Genomic DNA, 21,132 nt, shown 5'->3' with positions numbered 1-21,132 from the left:
TAGGCTGGAATTATTAGATTTTATTTTTCCCCAGAACTCTTAAACTTCAACTTCACCAAGTAACAGGCTGACTTTTGGAATAACAACTCTTTCCCAGGCTGTTAACTCTTTCCAAGAGACAGAATTTATTAAAAAACATGGTTCTAGGATATTTCCACCCCAGAATTCTAAACCAGTCACAGAATCATACCTTCTTAGGTCTTGATTAGAATGAAACAATCTATAGACAGACACACGTAACAGAATCAAAATAGTATATAATGATGTTTCTTGCCTTCTCTTGCTCAATACACTTCCCTCTTTTCCCCCAAAGAGTTTGTTACTCAAAGATATGTAAGTACAGTCAGCCCTCCATATCCATGGGTTCTGCATCCATGGCTTCAACCAACTGCCAATCAAAAATATTCAGAAAAAGAAAAATTCCACGAAGTTCCAAAAAAGCAAAACTTGAATTTGCCGAACACCAAGCACTATGTTGAATCCATGCAAATGAAGTGATGTGTAGGTATTTTATTAGGTGTAAGTAATCTTCAGATGATTTAAAGTACACAGGAGGATGTATGTAGGTTATATGCAAATACCATATAACCCATTCTATATAATGGGACTTGAGCACCCATGGATTCTGATATCCAGTTGGGTTCCTGGAACCAATCCCCCATGGATACCAAGGGATGACTATATTGCCCTTTTCAAGAAAGCATCTATCAGCTCTCATTCGTGACTCAGAATAAGGAATTCCTCATTCAAAAAACATCTTAAGTAAGTATCCCGAGCTAACTGTTCTCAGCCATGAACAAATTAAACTTGGCCAGGTGTGGTGGCTCATGCCTGTAATCTCAGCACTGTGGAAGTCAAGGTGGGAGGACTGCTTAAGTCCAGGAGTTTGAGACCAGGCTGAGCGACCAATGAGACCCCCTCCCCCGCCAAAAAAAAAAAAAAAAGCCAGTCCCAGCTACTTGGGAGGCTAAGGTGGGAGGATTGCTTGAGGCCTGGGGGATTCAGTGAGCTGTGATTGCACTACTGCACTCCAGCTTGCGCAACAGAGGAAGACCCTGTCTCAAGAAAACAAATTAAACTTATGTTACTCTATATTTGACTTTGCTTTAATCAATATCTTCTATTTGCAAAAGCCAAACCCTATTTTTAAAACTCCTTACAATTTCCATTATGACTTGGAGAGGAAGATGGAGGGAATGGGGAAGAGTTGGCTTGTTTTGTGGAAGGAGATTCTGAAAAGGGCAGTTATTTACTTTGAAGTCATAAAGTAAAAAAACAAATGTTCTTTTTTTTGATAATGAGAACCCTTGTAGGTAAAGACCAGAAAATTCTGGTCCTGAAATTATAACATATTACAATATTGTTTTCAATATATTCAGAATTTATATTACTTTTTAATTTATTTTCCCTGAGATTGGGTTCACAGTTTGGTAGAAATACTTTAAAGAGGTAGTTAGCAGGGGTGAAGAGGAAACAATGTTTATGCTAACAGCACCTGGAAAAATAAGTAACAACTGTCATTTTGATCTCAGCATCTATCTCTCCCCCTTGAATCTGCAAATGTAATAGAAGGAGATGATCATTTTCCTTTTTATTCTTATCTGCCTGGATTCTCTCTCCTATTACATCCACCCCAGTATCACTAATCATAAAAATGAGTTGCCCTTCCAAAGATAAAGCAAACCTTCAATATCAGCTTGTTTAGATTTAGAAGAGAAAGCCTCAAGTAAGTTCACTTTTATTCATACAGTCATTAGGGAAAATGAGCAAAATATCCAGTAACCCCAACCACTGCCTTTTCTCCCTGGACCTAGTAAATTCCTATCAACTCTTTAGTTGACTCTAAGAACTGGGCTCTATGAGATCCTGACAGCTAAAACACAGGTACAGAGGAGCCTGCGTAAACGTTTTGGTCTAGGTCTTGGCCTCCAGTCTTATGATGGGCTGGTAAAATATTGCTTCATCAGATGCTTGTGACAGGGATTGCAAACTCGCTCAAGCTTGATACTTGAAGGAAGAGGCAGTTCATTTGTTGAACAGGCATCACAGAAGGTTCCTCTGCAGTTCTTACACACATTCTATGAGGAGAAGAGGAGGTTAGGCGGGGAATAGAAGAGGAGCAAGGCATAACGATTTATGGGATATAAAAAGCCAAATATGGCAAATGCTCAATGCCTAATCAAACAATGACTGAATGTTTACTATGTGCCAGATGGTATCTGAACACAGGCCCAATCTACAAAAAAGTTCACAGTCTAGTTTTTAGATTTAAATGAAAAGAAGCAGTGCCATAGAGTTAAAAATAAAAACAGGTAACATACAAGTCACTTATCTTTAGAATATCCTTCACACATCTGTTCCCCATACTCACTTAGAGGTAGGTTAGTTTTAAAATTAGCTTGCAAGTACCTGCGCATACTCCAAATAAGGCAGTGAAAGAGCAATGGATTGATGAGTGAACAGGCTAAGATTAAAAAATGTCCGGAGTATGAACTGAAAGTATAATTCCTAATACACTGATGTGCTTAGTGCTTTCCTGTGATCTCTGGTGCTCAGTAAGCACATCCACTGGGTTATCAGTGCAGCAGGAGCACCGCTTCCTGCATCTTGTTCATAGGGAAATTGTTTTGTTTTCCTAAACGTTTTGCATCTTTAATGGTCAAGCACAGAGAGCAAGAAGTCACTATAGCAATGTCAGCAGTAAGGCTGTGATAGGGTGGTATACACAAAGCTCCAAGGGTCCTATATAAAAAGCTGTAAAGAATAATTTCTCCCATGAAGTGCTACCTTCATCCCAAATAATTCATCTTCCTGAGGTTGAGAGAAGTAGGGGGTTGCTTTTATTTGAAAGCCTGAGAAGAATTTTTGTCTGACACACAGAAGCTAATGTTGCATGGCTTAGAAGAAGAAAGCCAGAATTAACAGTTTCTTCTATTTTGTAACATATTTCTATAATTATAACTTCCAGTTCTATAAGGGCAGTTCATTTGTTATCTGTGAATTTAAGACTAGGTCATACTATAATTTCATTTATTAAAATTTTGCATGATCACAGATGGCGCTATGCAGGTTGTGATCCAGAATTTGAGCCTGTTTCCTGTATCTCTTCCAAGCACGTGTTTCATACACTCATTGGTACATAACTTTTCTTGAGGATCTACTATGGATTGGGTACCATATTAGATGCTGGGGGATTCTGTGAACAAGACACAGTTCCAGCTATCAAGGGCACTCATTCTTTCTGAATACTTCCTTAACTCTGCCTACTCTAGTATAACAAACTGGGAAGGTGCTCAGGCAGACACCCTTGAGGATCGGGTGGAAAACAAGTGGTCTAGCAGGGAGAGCTCATATCCTGTTCTGAGCAGGATAAAGTGCTGAAAGGACTGTGGACTTTGGAAGCTGGGCTTCATCACTTATGACTTAATTTTGGGAAATGTAGTTAGCATTAGATGTTCAACGTTCTTCATCTATAAAATGACAGCTATGAAGGACATAAGCTTGACAAGAACAGAGACTTGGTCTACTTTGTTCATTACTCTTTCTCTAGCACATTCTACACAGCAGGCACTCAATATTTACTTATACATTTCTATCTGCTTATTTGCTTTAAATTACATAATTATTTTTGTTTATTTATTTATTTATTTTTAGACAGAGTCTCGCTCTGTTGCCCAGGCTGGAGTGCAATGGCATGATCTCGGCTCACTGCAACCTCCACCTCCCGGGTTCAAGCGATTCTCCTGCCTCAGCAACCTGAGTAGCTGCGATTACAGGCCACCACGCCCGGCTATTTTTTTTTTTTTTTTTTTGTATTTTTAGTGCAGACGGGGTTTCACCATGTTGATCAGGCTGGTCTTGAACTCCTGACCTTGTGATCAGCCCGCCTTGGCCTCCCAAAATGCTGGGATTACAGGCGTGAGTCACCGTGCCTGGCTATTTATGTTTATTTTAATGGGAATTTACTGACATGAATTATCATGACTGAAAAAAGAACAGGTACCCAGTAAATGCTTGCCCCTTTTGCTTTTCACCCCACTCCCAGCACTCTGCATGCACTCTGCACTCTATGTGGGAAAGTCCCTGTTACTCCTGGGGAGGGACTGGGGGGTGCTGTAGACATCCCTATGAAAAGCCTGTCCGTTTCTCACCACAGTTACCTTTGTTAGGCTGCCATCTTCCTGGCATAGCTGACACACCTGTGGCTTTTCAGAGAGCAGCAGCTGATCCTAAACCACACAGTGAGTTGGTTAGTTTTTCTTAGTGGCAGAAATATTAGTATTTTCAGAATATGCATTTTTTATCTACAATATTAATATAATCACACTATAGACTATCTGGAAACTAAATAAACCAATTATAAATAGGTAGTCCTACCACCATAATACAACTTGGATAATCCTATCATTATGCTTCCAGCTCTTAATTTTTATAATAACATGATTTTATTTCTCAAAAGAAAATTCAAACACATGGAAGTATAGAGTAAAAAGTTTTAACACTATCCCATTCCTCTTGCTTCACTCTACCATCAAGAATGGAAAGCACTGGGAGCTGGGCCTGGTGGCTCACACCTGTAATGCCAGCATTCTGGGAGGCCAAGGTGGGTAGATCACCTGAGGTCAGGAGTTCAAGACCAGCCTGGCCAACATGGCAAAACTCCATCTCTACTAAAAATATATATTTAAAAAAAAAAAAAAAGTTGGACATGGTGGTGGGCGCCTGTAATCCCAGCTACTCGGGAGGCTGAGGCAGGGGAATCACTTGAACCTGGGAATTGGAGGTTGCAGTGAGCTGAGATTTTGTGCCACAACACTCCACGCTGGGTGACAGAGTGAGACTCTGTCTCAAAAAAAAAAAAAAGAATGGCAAGCATGAGGCATGGAAGCTCACACTGTAATCCTAGCACTTTGGGAGGCCAAGGCGGGAAGATCACTTGAGCCCAGGAGTTTGAGACCAGCCTGGGCAACACGGTGAAACCTAATCTCTGTAGTCCTAGCTACTCAGGAGGCAGAAGTGGGAGGATTGCCTAAGCTCGGGAAGTTGAGGCTTCAGTGAGCTGAGATCGTCCACTGCACCCCAGCTTGGGCAATATGAGTGAGACCTTATCTCCATTAAAAAAAAAAAAAAAAGGAAAGCAGTAGGATTTATTTTATCTTATAACCTAAGAGGTAAATGACAGGGTGACTCAGACACAGTAGCATTCACTGTCTTTCTCATGGGCTTATCATATACTATTAGATTAACAAACTGTTTTACAATCATTTACGTTAGCTTATTTCTAAATGATCAAAACATCTTTTTTCTCTCCATTTTATGTAAGGGAAAACTAGAGGAAAGGGACATAAAGTGAGCTCTCCTAGGTCTTATGTCAGGGATAATTTAAAATAGGTGAGAACAGATGTTTAATTAGTAAACTGCTCAAAGCTGTGCTACTTCCTGTGTGAGCTTCAGGCAACACATATTTATTCAGGGTATTGTTAAAAGGATGGCACACTGTATTCACTCATCTTCCGCCCATGCTACCTATTTGCTGGCTAGGCATGGTACAACCAACTTCATAATTTATACAAGATGTTTTGAAACAGGAGGCTCTGTTACCTGTTCATCCATAGGGTGGGGTTGCAGCCTACAATGGAGAAGTAAAAAATCGTGACAAATAGGAACTTCGTGTATTTTCATTTATATCACTTCAATAAAAAGCTGAGAATACAAACACATTTTTCAAACAAGAAATACTGTAGGTCTTTTATATTACTTAGAACAACATAATTATTAATTTTGACCTTCAAGGAGAGGAAACTTTGCTTCTTAAAATGAATCACTAGAATCTGACCCTTGACCTATTATATAAGGGTTCTCATTTAAAAATAGATTTGAAGTTATATTTTACATTCCTCTTTGCTATCAAAATAGTTAGCATTTATGTTTCCCAATTTGTAAAACTCCAATGGTTCACTGGCCATATATTTTAGTAGCTTTTTTTCTATTTGATATTATGGAAATCTATCCATTATCCATTATCACATGTTGTATATCAGTCCCAAATATTCTTAAGATGTGAGCTTTAGCAAATTAACCCAAGAAGGGGAAATGAATGAGACTGTCACCAGAAAACGCATTCAGGTTGAAATATTTCTTCATGAGACTAGGCTGAGCTAACTCCGATGTTCCCAGCATGGACTAGAGCCTAAATGAGAGGTGAAGCAAAGCCCGCTCTTGGTTACAGGGAAAATGCACTACAGATTGCAATGGTTCCTATTCTTTTCACTTGAGTAGCAGTGTGACCACCGGACATACACCATGGGGTGACCAGGTTTTTCCGATGTTCCTTGCCATCATAATCCCAGGAAGCCTGGTATGTCTAACGATTGCAGCTATGGCCAGAATAAGTCCTGGAAGTTGCTAATGGGTAGTGCAGAGCCAAAGGACTTAAAAACAGTGGACATGATAAACAGAGGCAACTTGGATAAGTCACCCAGCCTCTCTGCTTCTCAGTTTTCTCATCTGTAAAGCTGCATTAGGTACTTTTGTAAGGAATATTGAATCATAAGGAGATAATAAATGTGAAACAAATTCTAAGTTGCAGAGCACAATTCAGATATAAGGAAGCACTGTTCCATATTCTCAGGACCTGAATCAGAAGTTGGCATTTAATAGACACTCCTGGTTGCTCAAGTAAATGATTCGATTTTAGTTTGGAACTAGCCTGACCCTGAAAGGCACCTGGAAGCCCAGGTTAATTTTATGGCCCTTCTAGTTCCCTTCTCTTTGCTTATGCCATTCTGTAATGTGAGATGGGCGATAGTTTAAGGTTAGCTCTGGATCAAACCATGCTCTTTGGGGGCAAGGCAAGAAAGGGACATTTAGGCCAAGCACCTGCATAATTAGCTTACTATTAGACTGTGTGATTTCTCTTCTCCAGCAGCTACTTTTGCTCCAGACGACACACTACCTCATTCTTAAGGTGACAAAGCCTGGCTAGGGACAGCTGTATAGTTCTCTCAAAACCCCACTGTGGTATCATTCCTCATCACTAACTTCTTCCTCCACCCTTTAAAGTAGACCTTTATGTTTAGAGCAGTTAGGTTCACAGTCAAATTGAGTAGAAAGTACAGAGACTTCCCACATGCCTCCTGCCCCATCCCCAGCCTCTTTGTCAACATGCTGCACCAGAGTGGTACATTTGTTACAACTGATGAGCCTACGCTGACACAACATCATCACCCAGAGTCTACAGTTTACATTAAGGTTCACTCTTGGTGGTGTCTAGTCTATGGCGTGGGCAAATGTATAATGACATGTATCCACCATCATAGTATCATACAGAGTAGTCCACTGCCCTAAAAATCCTCTGTGCTCCACCGGTTCATTCCTCCCTTTTCTTACCACTGGCAACCACTGATTTTTTTTTTTTTTTTTTTGTCTCCATAGTTTTGTCTTTTCCAGAATGTCATATAACTAGACCTCTTCACTTTTTAATGCAGTGGCACTATGTAATATTTAATTATATTTCTAACCTGCTAAAATAACTATAAAAAGTCAGCTTCCTTGAAACTATCCTATGCTCTTCATCATGACCAAATCAGATAGTTAGGATAAAGCAATGAAGTTAAGCTGTTTGAGATTCTCAAGATAAAGGAAAAATGAGAGATGAGAGATAAGAGAAATCAGAGTACTTATTTGAACTTTTTTTTTTTTTGAGACGGAGTCTCACTCTATTGCCCAGGCTGCAGTGCAGTGGCGCTATCTTGGCTCACTGCAACCTCTGCCTCCTGGGTTCAACCGATTCTCCTGCCTCGGCCTCCCAAGTAGTTGGGATTACAGGCAGGCACCACCAGATCCGACTAATTTTGTATCGTTAGTAGAGACCACGTTGGCCAGGCTGGTCTCGAACTTCTAATCTCAGGTAATCCACCTGCCTCGGCCTCCCAAAGTACTGGGATTACGGGCGTGAGCCACTGCGCCCAGCCACTTATTTGAAATTTAGCACATAGGTAGAAACAAGTCATACTCAAATATATTTAAGAAGTTAAGAAATGCTATGTATGACTTATACTTTATTTTCCTGGGATACCAATTCAGTAAAGGTGGGAAATAACCTCTTAAGTGATAAGCTGAGCTTGGGAATTAATCAGGGAAGAGAGAGAGGACAGCCTGATCATCCTTCTTTCCTCTGAAATGGCCTAATGGGTTTGGTTTAATACATGTTATATGTTTTATTATTTATTAACTTCCACTTCAAATGTCTTCCTGGCATATTAATATTATAAGTCAGTGTCTGGTTGGTGTCAATGCCAATGTATATAAAGAACTCCCTCCTTCCCACCACCCCAGAATAACTTTACATCTTAGTTAATACTTGGTTAACAAACACCTGTGGCTTTCTTCCAGGGGCTTTTTTAGTTTAACCTTTTCCTCTTGCATTTTGTGCTTCCCATCCTGCCAAAAGAAAACAGCCCAATTTATTAATTATTCAGAATGCTAAACAATGATATTGCAAATATTTTCTTCTGCAATGCCTTAGTTTGGGTATAAAGCTAAGTAGCTTTTTTATTAGGGAAGGGATCTAACTTTCAAGCTATGTTTCCTCATTCTTTGCTCTAAGTAGTTTCTTAACTATTCTGACAGTTTGTGACAAATGATTTTCAAAGTAATATTTTAATTCTTGAGATTGAAATAAAATTCAGAATGTATTCCATTTACTTGCAAAGTTGGCTCCAGATATCAGTTACTTCTTAGGGGAAGTGGGGAAGTATAATTTTTTTTTTTTCTTTCCCCCAGACTGAGCTCTGAAAAACTGGTAAAACCAAGGATGGCCATATCCATCAGACTATAATCCTCTAGACGTTCAATCAAGTTGATGCCTCAGTGCCACAACTTTTTTTTTTGGAGACAGAGTCTTGCTCTGTCGCCCAGGCTGGAGTGCAGTGGTGCCATCTTGTCTCACTGCAACCTCTGCCTCCCGGGTTCAAGCGATTCTTGTGCCTCAGCCTCCTGAGTAGCTGGGATTATAGGCGTGCACCACCATGCCTGGCTTATTTTTGTATTTGTAGTAGAGACGAGGTTTCACCACGTTGGCCAGGCTGGTCTCGAACTCTTCACCTTAAGTGATCCACTTGGATTCAAGTGATTCTTGTGCCTCAGCCTCCGGAGTAGCTGGGATTACAGGCACACGCCACCATGCCCAGCTAATTTTTGTATTTTTAGTAGAGATGGGGTTTCACCATGTTGGCCAGGCTGGTCTTGAAGTCCTGACCTCAAGTGATCCACCCGACTCGGCCTCCCAAAGTGCTGGGATTAGAGGCGTGAGCCATCGCACCCGGCCCAGTGCCACCATCTCTATAGCCTGTTCAACTCAAGGAATTTTCTACTTGGCAGGACAGATGTAAAGTTTCAAACTGCATTTCTTTTTTTTTTTTTTTTTGAGACGGAGTCTTGCTCTGTCGCCCAGGCTGGAGTGCAGTGGCATGATCACAGCTCACTGCAGCTTCGACCTCCTGGGCTCAAGTGATCCTCCCACCTCAGCCTCCTGAGCAGCTGGGACTATAGGCACGAGCCACCACACCCGGATAATTTTTAAATTTTTTTGTAGAGATGAGGTCTCCCTATGTTGCCCAGGCTAGTCTCTTACTCCTGGGATCAAGCAATCTTCATGCCAACGGCCTCCCAAAGTGTTAGGATTACAGGTGTGAGCCACCCAGCTGAGATGTGTGTTCTTACACCACTCAAGTATCAGGGAAGAGAGGTCAATACTTATCCTCCTGGAAATGCCACTGCAGGCAACAACTGAAGATTGAAAAACTTAAAACCTCATTGGAAAAATAGGGTGAGATAGGCCAAGATTTTAAGTAAACTTTTGTAAGCCTTTTAGATTTTATGTTCACTAAACTAAAATAAAGATAGCATGCTACATAGAGTGTTTTTTTTATTTTTTTATTTTTTTGAGATGGAGTCTTGATCTGTCGCCCAGGCTGGAGTGCAATGGCACGGACTTGGCTTACCGCAACCTCCGCCTCCCGGGTTCAACCAATTCTCCTGCCTCAGCCTCCCGAGTAGCTGGGATTACAGGAGGCTGCCACCATGCCCGGCTTATTTTTGTATTTTTAGTAGAGACGGGGTTTCACCATGTTGGCCAGGCTGGTCTTGAACTCTTGACCTGATGATCTGCCCACCTCGGCCTCCCAAAGTGCTGGGATTACAGGTGTGAGCCACCGCGTCTGGCCTAGAGTGGTTCTTTGTACACTTTAAATTATTAGTAGTGGTACTATTTAATAAATTTCCACATACCATTGTTTTCTATTTGCCAGTAAATTAGCAGCTCACTCTCTAGAAATTTTAAATAGTTTATGAACTCTTCCTGCTTTGTTATATACTAGAGGTATTCAAAAAGTTCATGGAAAATGCATATTATGAAAAGACTGTGCATGGACTTCAAAAATATTTCGCACCAAAATAAACTTGTACTAACTTATTTTAATATATCTAATCAGGATTTGGTTTGAGTCACTAAAAAGGATAAGACATCAGTTTGAAAAGAACCCCTGGCCGGGCACGGTGGCTCACCTCAGCCTCCCAAAGTGCTAGGATAACAGGCATGAGCCACCGAGTTCAAGACCAGCCTGGACAACATGGCAAAACCCTGACTCTACCAAAAAAATACAAAAATTAGCTGAGTGTTGTGGTGTGTGCTTACAGTCCCAGCTACTCAGGAGGCTGAGGCAGGAGGATCACCTGAGCCTGGGAAATCGAGGCTGCAGTGAGGCATGATTGTGCCACTGTACTCAGTTCTAGGTGAGAATGAGACTCTGTTTCAAAAAAAAAAAAAAAAAGAAAGAAAGAAAAGAAAAAAGAGACCCTATCAGAGTAACATGAATTCTGCTAAAATTGAAGCAAGAACAAACATCAAATTGATGGTGAAGCATGGATGGAAGAATTATGAAATTATTGATGCTTTACAAAAGCTTTTGGGGACAATGCCCCAAAGAAGTCGGCAGTTTACAAAAGGATAACTCGCTTTAAGAAGGGGCCACATGATGTTGAAGATGAAGCCTGCAGTAGCAGACTATCCACATCAATTTGTGAGGATCTTGTTCACGCTCTAATTGAAGAGGACCAACGATTAACAGTAGAAACAATAGCCAACACCACAGATATCTCAATTGGTTCGGCTTATACAATTCTGGCTGAAAAATTAAAGTTGAGTAAACTTTCTACTTCATGGGTGCCAAAACGGTTGTGCCCATATCAGCTGCAGACAAAAGTATAGCTTTCAATGGAAATTATAAACAAGTGGGATCAAGAACTTGAAGCATTTGTTTGAGAAATTATAACAGGAGATGTAACAACTTCATAGTACAATCCTGAAGACAAAGCACAATCAAAGCAATGGCTGTGAAGAGGTGGAAGTGGTGCAATCAAAGCAAAAGCAGACAGGTCAAAAGCAAAGGTCATGGCAACAGTTTTTAGGGATGCTGAAGGCACTTTGCTTGTTGACTTTCTGGAAGGCCAGAGAATGCCAGTATCTGCTTATTGTGAGAGTGTTTTTAATTTTTTTTATTTTTTGGGACAGAGTCTTGCTCTGTCACCCAGGCTGGAGTGCAGTGGTGTGATCTTGGCTCACTGCAACCTCTACCTCCCAGGTTCAAGTGATTCTCGTGCCTCAGCCTCCCAAGTATCTGGGACTAGAGACTAGAGGCATGTGCCACCACATCTGGCTAATACTTGTGATGAATGTTTTGAGAAAGTTAGCCAAAGTTTCAGCACAAAAATGCCCAGGAAAGCTTCAACAGAGAGTGCTATTCCACCAGAAATATGCTCCTAACTCATTCCTCTCATCAGAAAACGGCAATTCTGTGAGAGTTATGACGGGAAATCATTAGGCATCCACTTTACAATCCTGATTTGGCGCCTCTGATTCTTTTTGTTTCCTAATCTTAAAACATCATTAAAGGGCACCAATTTTTCTTCAGTTAATAATGTAAAAAAGATTGTATTGATATGATTAAATTCCTAGGACCCTCAGTTCTTCAGGGATGGCCTACATGACTAGTATCATCACTTACTAAAGTCTCTTGACCTTGATGGAACTTAGGTTGAGAAATAAAGTTTATATATCTTTACCTTTTAATTCCATTTCCCATGATCTTTCTGAAGTCCCCTTGTGTAATATGTACACACAGGAGGCAATTTTTTCACTGTCTTTTACAGAAAAAGTTATTTTATGTTTTTCTGATTTCATTATTTCCTGGGCCCCAGAGATGATCTTACCCAATTTTAGCTCCTTCACCACTGGAGGTGCTGGAGGGGTCTCCTTCTAAGATTATTACGTAGAAATTTCTACTTTTGCTCTTTATTCTGTATTACCTTCCTTTCCTCAAGCCTAATTCCCTCTCTAATTAGTCCCATGAGAAGTTCCTTAAGGATACTCAAAGTGAAATCCTCATGATTTGAAAAAGGTATACAGAAGCAAATCCACATTGAGGAAAATTCTGTTAAAGGGGAATTCAGGGTTGGAGAGGGATTATTATACTATTTTATTAAAATTATTATTTAGCAGAAATCCAAGAAACATATTTTTTTGTTAAGACACCAAAATAATCTTACTTAAAAAATTATTAAAAGGGAAATAGGGTCACTGTGATTATTAAAATCCCCCTTTCCAAATGAAATCAAGTTAGAGAAAGTATCCTAAAGGCAGACTCAGAATCAAGCTTTCATTTGTTCACACAATTACTAGTTTGCTATCTACATACTTGAGGACACAGCCACTAAGTATGTGATCTGTAAAGGAAAACTGACAGGACTATCAAGGTAGCCTCTAAAATTTAAACTGAAATTAAGTAAAAGAACAAGGGAATAGCAAATATTACCATCTTGGATTCTGACTTCTGGGAACCCCTTCCTGGGATGCTCCTGTCGTTTTGTAATCTTCTTTCTTTTTCCTGTTTTAGTTCTAACTCAAGCTGGTTCCTGAGGTTAAGTTGGAGAGGAAAAGGATGAAAAATTGGAATTCTATACAGACATATTCTCTAAAGAATGCCAACCCCTTGTCTTAAAGTGCAGTAATTAAGAATGGTTAAGGGCTTGCTGTCAGAGAGACATGTTTTTAAATGATAATGTTGCCACTTCTAAGCTTAACTGTGTGAATCTGGACACATTTAACCTCTCTAATCTCTACTTTTTTTTGAGATGGAGTCTTGTTCTGTCGCCAGGCTGGAGTGCAGTGGCATGATCTCAGGCCACCGTAACCTCCATTTCCTAGGTTCAAGAATTCTCCTGCCTCAGCCTCCCGAGTAGCTGGGATTACTGGCACCTACCACCATGTCTGGCAAATTTTTGTATTTTTAGTAGAGATGGGGTTTCACCATCTTGGCCAGGCTGATCTGGAACTCCTGACCTCAGGTGATACACCTGCCTCGGCCTCCCAAAGTGCTGGGATTATAGGCATGAACCACTGCGCCCAGCCTTAGGCTCTACTTTAATCTGAAAGTGGAGGCAATAATATCACTAATGGGGTTGATATGAAGATATTAGAAGAGTTTGCATGTGAAGTGCCTAAAGTATCTGGCACACAGTAAGAATTCAGGAAATATTACATATTATTATTAGTGTATTAGTGTTATTTTGGCTAATAATTACTGTTTATCTGGGATCTTGGGTTCTAATTTCCTAATTCTTTGATCACAAAGCATGTTGATCGGATTTGGGGAATGTTGAAGTATGTGAAGCTTTCTGAATTCCAATTCCAGAGAAAGGACATTGCAAAGACAGAGCCAACCTGGCTGGAAGTCATGAGACCCCTTTTCTTGCTGTCTACCCTAAGAATTACCCATGACCACCCTGGCAGCTCAAGCTGCGCCCTCTTCACCGCTGCCTGGTGAGCTCCTCGACTTCCAGCTGCAGACTGTTGATCTTGTCTCCAAAGTCCTGTTTGAAGAGCCGGTTGTCCAACTCAGCAGACTGGCGGCTTCGCTCAGCCTGGCGCAATCTGGATGTGAGCCACATGAACTTGTGATAAAAAACAAAAGCCATGGTGGGGAGGAAGACCAAGTTCACAACACAAAATAAAATAACCCAAAGAAGAATGCACAGAGAGACAGAGAGAGGAAAAAAACTTTGCAGGACACAGGCGAAGAAATTATGGGGGGGCGGAGATGGAGAAGAAACAAATTCTAAAGAAAAGTAAGATGAAGGTGAACCAGGCAGAGGAAAAGCTGATTTTCCATTTTTTTTATTCTAGTACTACAGTTTACAGCCATTAGATGATAAACAATAAAACATCACTTTTTAGAAAATCCATATCCAAAGCCAACCTCAAGTACACAGTAATTTAAGTTAAATCCACTTTTTAAAAAAATTTCCTAATAGGTTTGGTACTTAATTTTTCTGTTTTACACACATAACTGGAACTTGTAAACGGGCAACTACCTTCTTATATGTGGAATTATAGTTTTTTCTTTTCCTTTCCCCAAAACCACATACATTAAATCATGGGATATTATATATCAACCCTCAACTAGGCTTTGGGTTATTCTATAAGGAAAAGCCTTTGTCAGAGTTTGGCTGTCTCCTTCCTTTCCCATTCCCACAAAAGATGTGTGACTAAGTGGACAAAGAACTCAGCACTGGGCCTGTTTAAGACTCTGACCATATTCTCCAGAAGATTCTGATGGATGTTTTCTTCTAAATATCTTATAACTTTGCACCTATAGAGAAGCATGTTTTAGAAGGCAAAGCACTTGGGGCTTTATATAATAGAATTTAAAAGCATGCTATGTGTAGGTTTTAGAAAGTTCAATTTTGGTATTTGATCACTCCTTCCAAATGCTCACAGAAAAGGCAACCCATCAGCACAAAAGGTTGACGAAGAGAAGAATACAATAGGAGCTTTGTTTATATAGGTGCAAATTATAAGAATTAAAATAAGTTCAAGAGCACAGGATCTTCCACTTCCATGAAGGTGGTCTAAACATATGTTCTTTGGACTTAATTTTGGTTCAAGTCCAATCTGTGCAGGGACCTATATAAGCACACATGGAATCTATCTTACACTCTTAATTCTGGTTTTGCCAAGAAAAAGATAACGAATTTTAAGAGCTGGAAGCGAAGGGGTTATCTGTGTCCCCAGCAAAGCAGCTGAAATGCTGCAAAGCATACCAGAATGAAAAAAAAGAGAAAAAAAAAAACCAAGTATTTTGTCAGGACCTTTTAAAGGAATGAAGGCTTATGTAAAACCCGTCTCTTCAAATCAAAAATCATCTTAAAAAATCAAACTGTTTATAGGATTATTTACAATGTTAAAGCCTAGAAAGGGTTAGTCTGTGGTCACTTAGAAACAGAAGCCCTGCTAATACTGCTTGTGGATATCTACTGGGAATCTGTATTTTTGTACTAAATAATAATAAAGAATATAAGTTTATCATTTACTTCCTATTCTGAAACGTTTTTCTAATAATTCAATTATTAGCTTCCCAGAACCTTTAGCAAATCCCCATCTGAACAAAAAGTAACAGGAACTCTTAAGTAAATGTTTCCAGGTAAGAAATGACAGGCCAGGCAGAATATCATCATTCATGTCTATACTCTGTCCTTTTTACTCCAATATAAGAAAAGCAGGATATGAAAAATGGGTACTGCATCATTTTTTTGTAATAGGAGAGGAGGGTTTTTATTAGAATTGTTCTCTCTGAACTGCCTAAGTAGGAAGCGGAATTGCAGGAAAATGGCAGAGGTAGAAGATGACAAACATGAGGAGGGTTTCCCCAAGCGTCCACATTATTATGTTATCATAGGTTACCTAATTACTAACTTTATCTCTAGGTATTTTAAAGAAATATAAGGATGCTGTTTTTTCTTTTTTTTTTTTTTTTTCAAAAGTCACTAAGGCAAAAAAAGTTGCAAGCAATCTTGGTTACTGAGAATAGAAGTGTAGTGAAATACTAAGTACTATCCTTGGCTTGGGGATTAAACCTATATAACAAAAGTGAAAAGGGGTCATGGTCTAAGAGACACAGAACTATTTTAGAAGAGTCCAAGTTCACATGGTAGTTACCTCCAGTTCATCACACTGCAATGGCAGAACAGGCTTGCAGATACAGACATAAACAATGCACCGAGAATCTGATATTATCAAAGATTGGGTTGTAAAGGCATCATTAATACATGTACAGAGCTTCAATTCCCTAGGCTTTTAAAAAAAAAGTGGTATTTTTATTTATTGGTCAACTCAGAAATAATTTCTCAAAGTTTATTCAGCTTTTAATTAGGAACTTATACCAATTTTTCTAACCCTGGGGAGAAAACAATAAGAAAAAAACCCAACCTATATTTCCAACTGGTTTTTTAAAAGTCCAACAAATTCAAAGTCAACTTTTTGGTGACATTTTATATAGAATCAGAGCTTAAATGTAGTAACTTTCAGATTTCTTCCTTTTACAATTAAGTTGTGATATCAGACTTGCGACGTGACCAACTTAAAAATGCCTAATGATGTTTTGGGATCAGTTTATTTGCTGCACTATTTAAGGTCTTTGCCTGTTTCACCAAATCCTTTTCACTAAATAAAATAAAAATGACAATGAAGTGAAAGAGGAATGAGAAAATGAATAAACAGGAAACACAAAAATAGCAAGAGAATAAGTCAGCTTAATACTCAAAGAGATAAGTCATTATTCTCTTTCTGTTTGCTTTAAATTCCAAGTCAAAACATCATTGAAAAGAAATTTGATACATTTCATTTCAAAAGCACAATTTATGAACAGTAAAATCATTTTGTTAAATCATAAACATATAACTGTTTATGAGCAAGTACCTAACTCTCTTTCCTAGGTAGACTGATACATTTTTATTTGGCTATATAAGAGGTTTCAGGCTTATTTATAAATTTGCCATTAAATTTTTGAGTTAACATTAATATGCACTGCTGTTCAGGACCCTTACTGGTTAAGAATCATCTGAATATAAGAAGTCACCCATTAATCCATTCATTCATATATCTACTGAATGAATGCTTGTATATTCAAGGCACTGCGACAGATCTAATGAGGGAACTTAAAAGATTCGTTAACTAATCTCAGGGAGCTTACACTCGCATCGGAGGAGACATATATAAAGGGTTAAAAGGTAAAGTAGACAGTGAGAAGTGCCATAAGCAGTATAGATAGATATGAATATGAAGCTATGGGAGTTCCCAGAAAGACAGATCATTTCTAGCTGCAAAGAGGTATCAGAGGAAACTCTGGGGAGGTGGCATTTGAGCCTAAACTTAAAAATGTATCTGAAGAATAAGGGAGTGGGAAGAATTAGGACATTTCTAATTGGTGGAACTATTGGGAAAGAAATAAATGGGAAAAATGGGAAGTACATTCAGGGACCAGCAGTTTAGTTTTGCTCAAGTGCAAGAAGGGTGACAAACAGGTGTTAAGGGTAGGAACATCAAATGACCTTGGGTACCACGTCACATTCAATCTTGAAGACTCAGCCATTTCTCTTGGCTGCTGAGTTGCCAGAGGGAAAATGGTGGTTTCACATAAACAGAGAAAGAGAGTAGCATAGGAAGAAGATGTGCTTTGGGCAGACTGAATTGTAGATACTGGTGGAAGATAGCTGCCCAAAGGATGAAAACTCAAGACTGGTCTCCAGATGAAGGTAAGAGCTGGGGAAACACACTGGAGGTGACAGTGGAAGCTACAGAACTACCCAGGAGAAAGAAAAGGGAGATAAGAGAAAAGGGTTAAAGAAGGGAGAGAAAGATCCAGAATAGATCCTTGGAGGACACCTATCTCTCAGTGCCTCTATATCTCCTAGCATCCAAGTATTCAAAGACTTTAGTGATGAACAATAAAATCACAGAATTGCATACATATATTTAAGAGTCCTTTCATGCTTTTAAATAGCCTTCCTCTAACACATGACTCTGACATGGGTTAAGAGTTCTGATGTTCAAAACAGTCATGAAAGGCCAACCTTTCCTTTTTTTTTTTAAAGGCTAGTCAAGTGATTGACATTTCCTAAAAACATTTCAGTCATACCTTAGAAAACACACATAACATTCAACTGGCTTTTTTTCTACCAGAATGTCTGATGCTAATTTGGAAGAATTTCATGTATTTTCTATTTGCCGAATGCACAGCACATTCTCTTCACTTTAGCACTGACAATCCAAAGTGTTTCATTAAAGAAACAGGACTTTTACCTTTGTTCAAGTTGTTTAATGGTAGCAGCCATCTGATTAGTCTTCTCTTCCAAGCGACTGTTTAGTTCACTTTTCTGTTTTACTCCTAAGTCTGAACTCTGTTATGGAAAATAATGATAAACAACCTGTATAACATAAATCCTAAAATACAACCACACATGCCTTTTGAATCTAATGGTAAGTGGGAAAACAGAAATGTTCACATATTTCGCTATCAGTTAATCCTCAAATGGAAAAAAAAGCAATTTATCTAAAGTTAGTATTGTTATATGCAGTGTTATCACAGTAATAGTTCATCAGTGTATCACATCCCAGTGTAAAAGCTAATAGAATATATAACTTAGCTGGCACGGTAGACTGCAGAGTAGAAATTATCCTATAGGATAAAAAAGACCCTCACCCTCTACTATAATGTGAAAAGTGGCCATGGTTTTCTAGAACAGCAATACAGGATCCCATGGTGGTCTGATTCTGAAAGTAGTTTGCTGGCAGCTAGCATCAAAATGAGATGCGATTCTTTCCTCTTGTAATTAAAGTGTGATTCTGGAGGATAAGATGGGAGGAGGGGAGCCCCAGGATTTTAGAGAGCCAGTAGGTCTATTCCTCATATTTCCCCTACCTGCAGCTTAAAGGCAAGTTCATGCTTGAGAGCTCTGAGGTCATCCAGCTGCTGCCGAAGAGATACCAGGGCATCCTGCTTCTCACAGACATCCTTCTCCAGCATCTTCATAGCCAATTCCATCTCCTGCCTCATGCTGATCTGCATCTCCAGTTCTTTCTCAACATCCTGCCCCCAAAGGTAAGTAAATTGCTTACACTCTGTTTCTTCAACTAAGTACAAACCATAATATTTCACAGGAAAAAGTACACCAAAACTCTCAGGTCTGAATATTCTGGCAAAATAGCTTAAGCTACCATTCATTTTCAGAAACATTAACAATAATTAATTAATAATTAATAATAATTAGGATATACAATAACACTTGCCCAATAATGTACAAATCTGAAAAACGTGCTAAGCCAAAGATAGTGCTATTTAATATGTCTAAAATATACACATATTTGAGACACTTCATTAGACATTACAACTGATGGTCATATCCTATTATAGAAATATACATACAGGGTTACAGTAGTCAGCACAAAATGAAGCAGTTGCAATCCTCCTAAATGTGAATGTTGTTGATATATTCAAGAGCCCAGGGAACCCAGAGGACCATCTGGGTCCCTGGGGTAACATCGCAATTAGTGAGGATGACTAGTATGGTTAAGAGGCTAACAGAATTTTTTTTTTTTTTTTTTTTGAGACAGAGTCTTGCTCTGTCGCTCAGGCTGGAGTGCAGTGGCTCAGTCTTGGCTCACTGCAACCTCCACCTCCCGGGTTCAAGCGATTCTCCTGCCTCAGCCTCCTGAGTAGCTGGGACTACGGGTGTGCGCCACCATGCTTGGCTAATTTTTTGTATGTTTAGTAGAGACAGGGTTTCACCATGTTGACCAGGCTGGTGTTGAATTCCTGACCTCATGATCTGCCCGCCTCAGCCTCCCAAAGTGCTGGGATTACAGGCGTGAGCCACCATGCTTGGCCGCTAACAGAATTTTTAGTTCACTTAACATGAAACCTCTTTTTGTTTCAACCATTATTACTGCAACATTATGTGGGTGATCAAAGATACAAAGACCTGAGGATCTTCTGCATCTGCCTTGTGCCTTGGGCTCACCTAGGACCTTGCCTACTTTCTTAGTTTCTTTCCTTCTTAACAAACATTTGTCTTACTGTGATAAGAGGATATGAAAAATTTTAAGATTTTTATTATGTGCCACTTCACTAAGATTCTCATTTTACTTGATTAGCATTACAGAAAATGAATCATACCCCTCCTTAAAATGCTGACATATATTATTTCTGTGACCTTTCTTATGAAAAGTATTATATTTTGAGATCTCATTCACAAATACCTAGAAGGCAAATGCTAACTATTTTAAGGATGTTAAAATAATATTGCTTTGTTTTCAAAAAATCTGAAATTCTGGCCGGGCGCGATGGCTCACACCTGTAATCCCAGCACTTTGGGAGTCTGAGGCAGGCGGATCACAATTACAAGGTCAGGAGTTTGAGACCAGCCTGGCCAACATGGTGAAACCCCATCTCTACTAAAATACAAAAATTAGCTGGGTGTGGTGGCAGGCGCCTATAATCCCAGCTATTCAGGAGGCTGAGGCAGGAGAATCTCTTGAACCTGGGAGGCGGAGGTTGCAGTGAGCTGAGACTACACCACTGCACTCCAGCCTGGGTGACAGAGCAAGACTCCATCTCAAAAAATAAAAACAAAAAAAAAAATCTAAAATTATGTTATATACTGTCAATTTGTAATATATATATATATATATATATTTTGAGACAGGGTCTCACTCTCTCACCCAGGCTGGAGTGCAGTGTGATCTTGGCTCACTGCAGCCTTAACTTCCTTGGGCTCAGGTGATCTCCCTCCTCAGCTTCCCAAGTAGCTGGGAATACAGGCATGTACTACGAATCATGGTTAATTTTGTAATTTTTGTAGAGACAGGGTCTCCCTATGTTGCCCAGGCTGGGCTCAAACTCCTGAGCTCAAGCGATCCTCCCAAAGTGCTGGGATTACAGGTGTGAGCCATGGTGCTTGGCCTGTAATAATTTTTTAGTACAAGTTAAGTCACCCCTTATTTTTAGGCTCCTCCTTATTCTTAAAGACATTCTGGGGAGGTCCTTGTGTTTGTTATACTATCTAAACTCCAGGAAGAGTTAGTATGTGAATACCAGGGGTTATTAATAACACAAGCACCTGGATAAAATCTAGTACAGGAATAGTATCCCTTATTATAAATTCTTTTTTAAAAAAAGTATGATTGACACACAGTAATTTATGGTGTAGAACATGATGTTTCAATAATATAAAAATTGT

General features: G+C 39.4%; 1 protein-coding gene across 19 annotated transcripts in view; it reads right to left on the bottom strand.

Moving 5' to 3' along the window:
• RUFY3 (RUN and FYVE domain containing 3) overlaps positions 1-21,132 on the bottom strand; it is a 104,049-nt gene continuing 82,917 nt past the window's right edge. For 5 of the 19 annotated variants that reach the window (XM_063663728.1, XM_063663732.1, XM_063663734.1 and 2 more), the window contains 8 exons: positions 18,816-18,983; positions 18,197-18,294; positions 13,871-13,990; positions 12,873-12,972; positions 8,378-8,442; positions 5,602-5,629; positions 4,161-4,229; positions 1-2,078 (listed from right to left, as the gene is read on the bottom strand). In XM_063663728.1, coding sequence (XP_063519798.1) covers positions 1,935-2,078; positions 4,161-4,229; positions 5,602-5,629; positions 8,378-8,442; positions 12,873-12,972; positions 13,871-13,990; positions 18,197-18,294; positions 18,816-18,983 — 792 coding nt within the window. In that variant the 3' untranslated portion in view covers positions 1-1,934. Of the gene's footprint in view, positions 2,079-4,160; positions 4,230-5,601; positions 5,630-8,377; positions 8,443-12,872; positions 12,973-13,870; positions 14,011-16,209; positions 16,559-18,196; positions 18,295-18,815; positions 18,984-21,132 lie in introns of those variants that run through there. The other 14 variants (XM_063663730.1, XM_063663735.1, XM_063663737.1 and 11 more) reach the window with 9 other exon arrangements.

The sequence above is a fragment of the Pongo pygmaeus genome, chromosome 3 (genome assembly GCF_028885625.2).
Source record: "Pongo pygmaeus isolate AG05252 chromosome 3, NHGRI_mPonPyg2-v2.0_pri, whole genome shotgun sequence".
Lineage (NCBI taxonomy): Eukaryota > Metazoa > Chordata > Mammalia > Primates > Hominidae > Pongo > Pongo pygmaeus.
The sequence above is the reverse complement of the archived record's forward strand: the minus strand, read 5'-3'. Positions and strand labels throughout refer to the sequence as shown.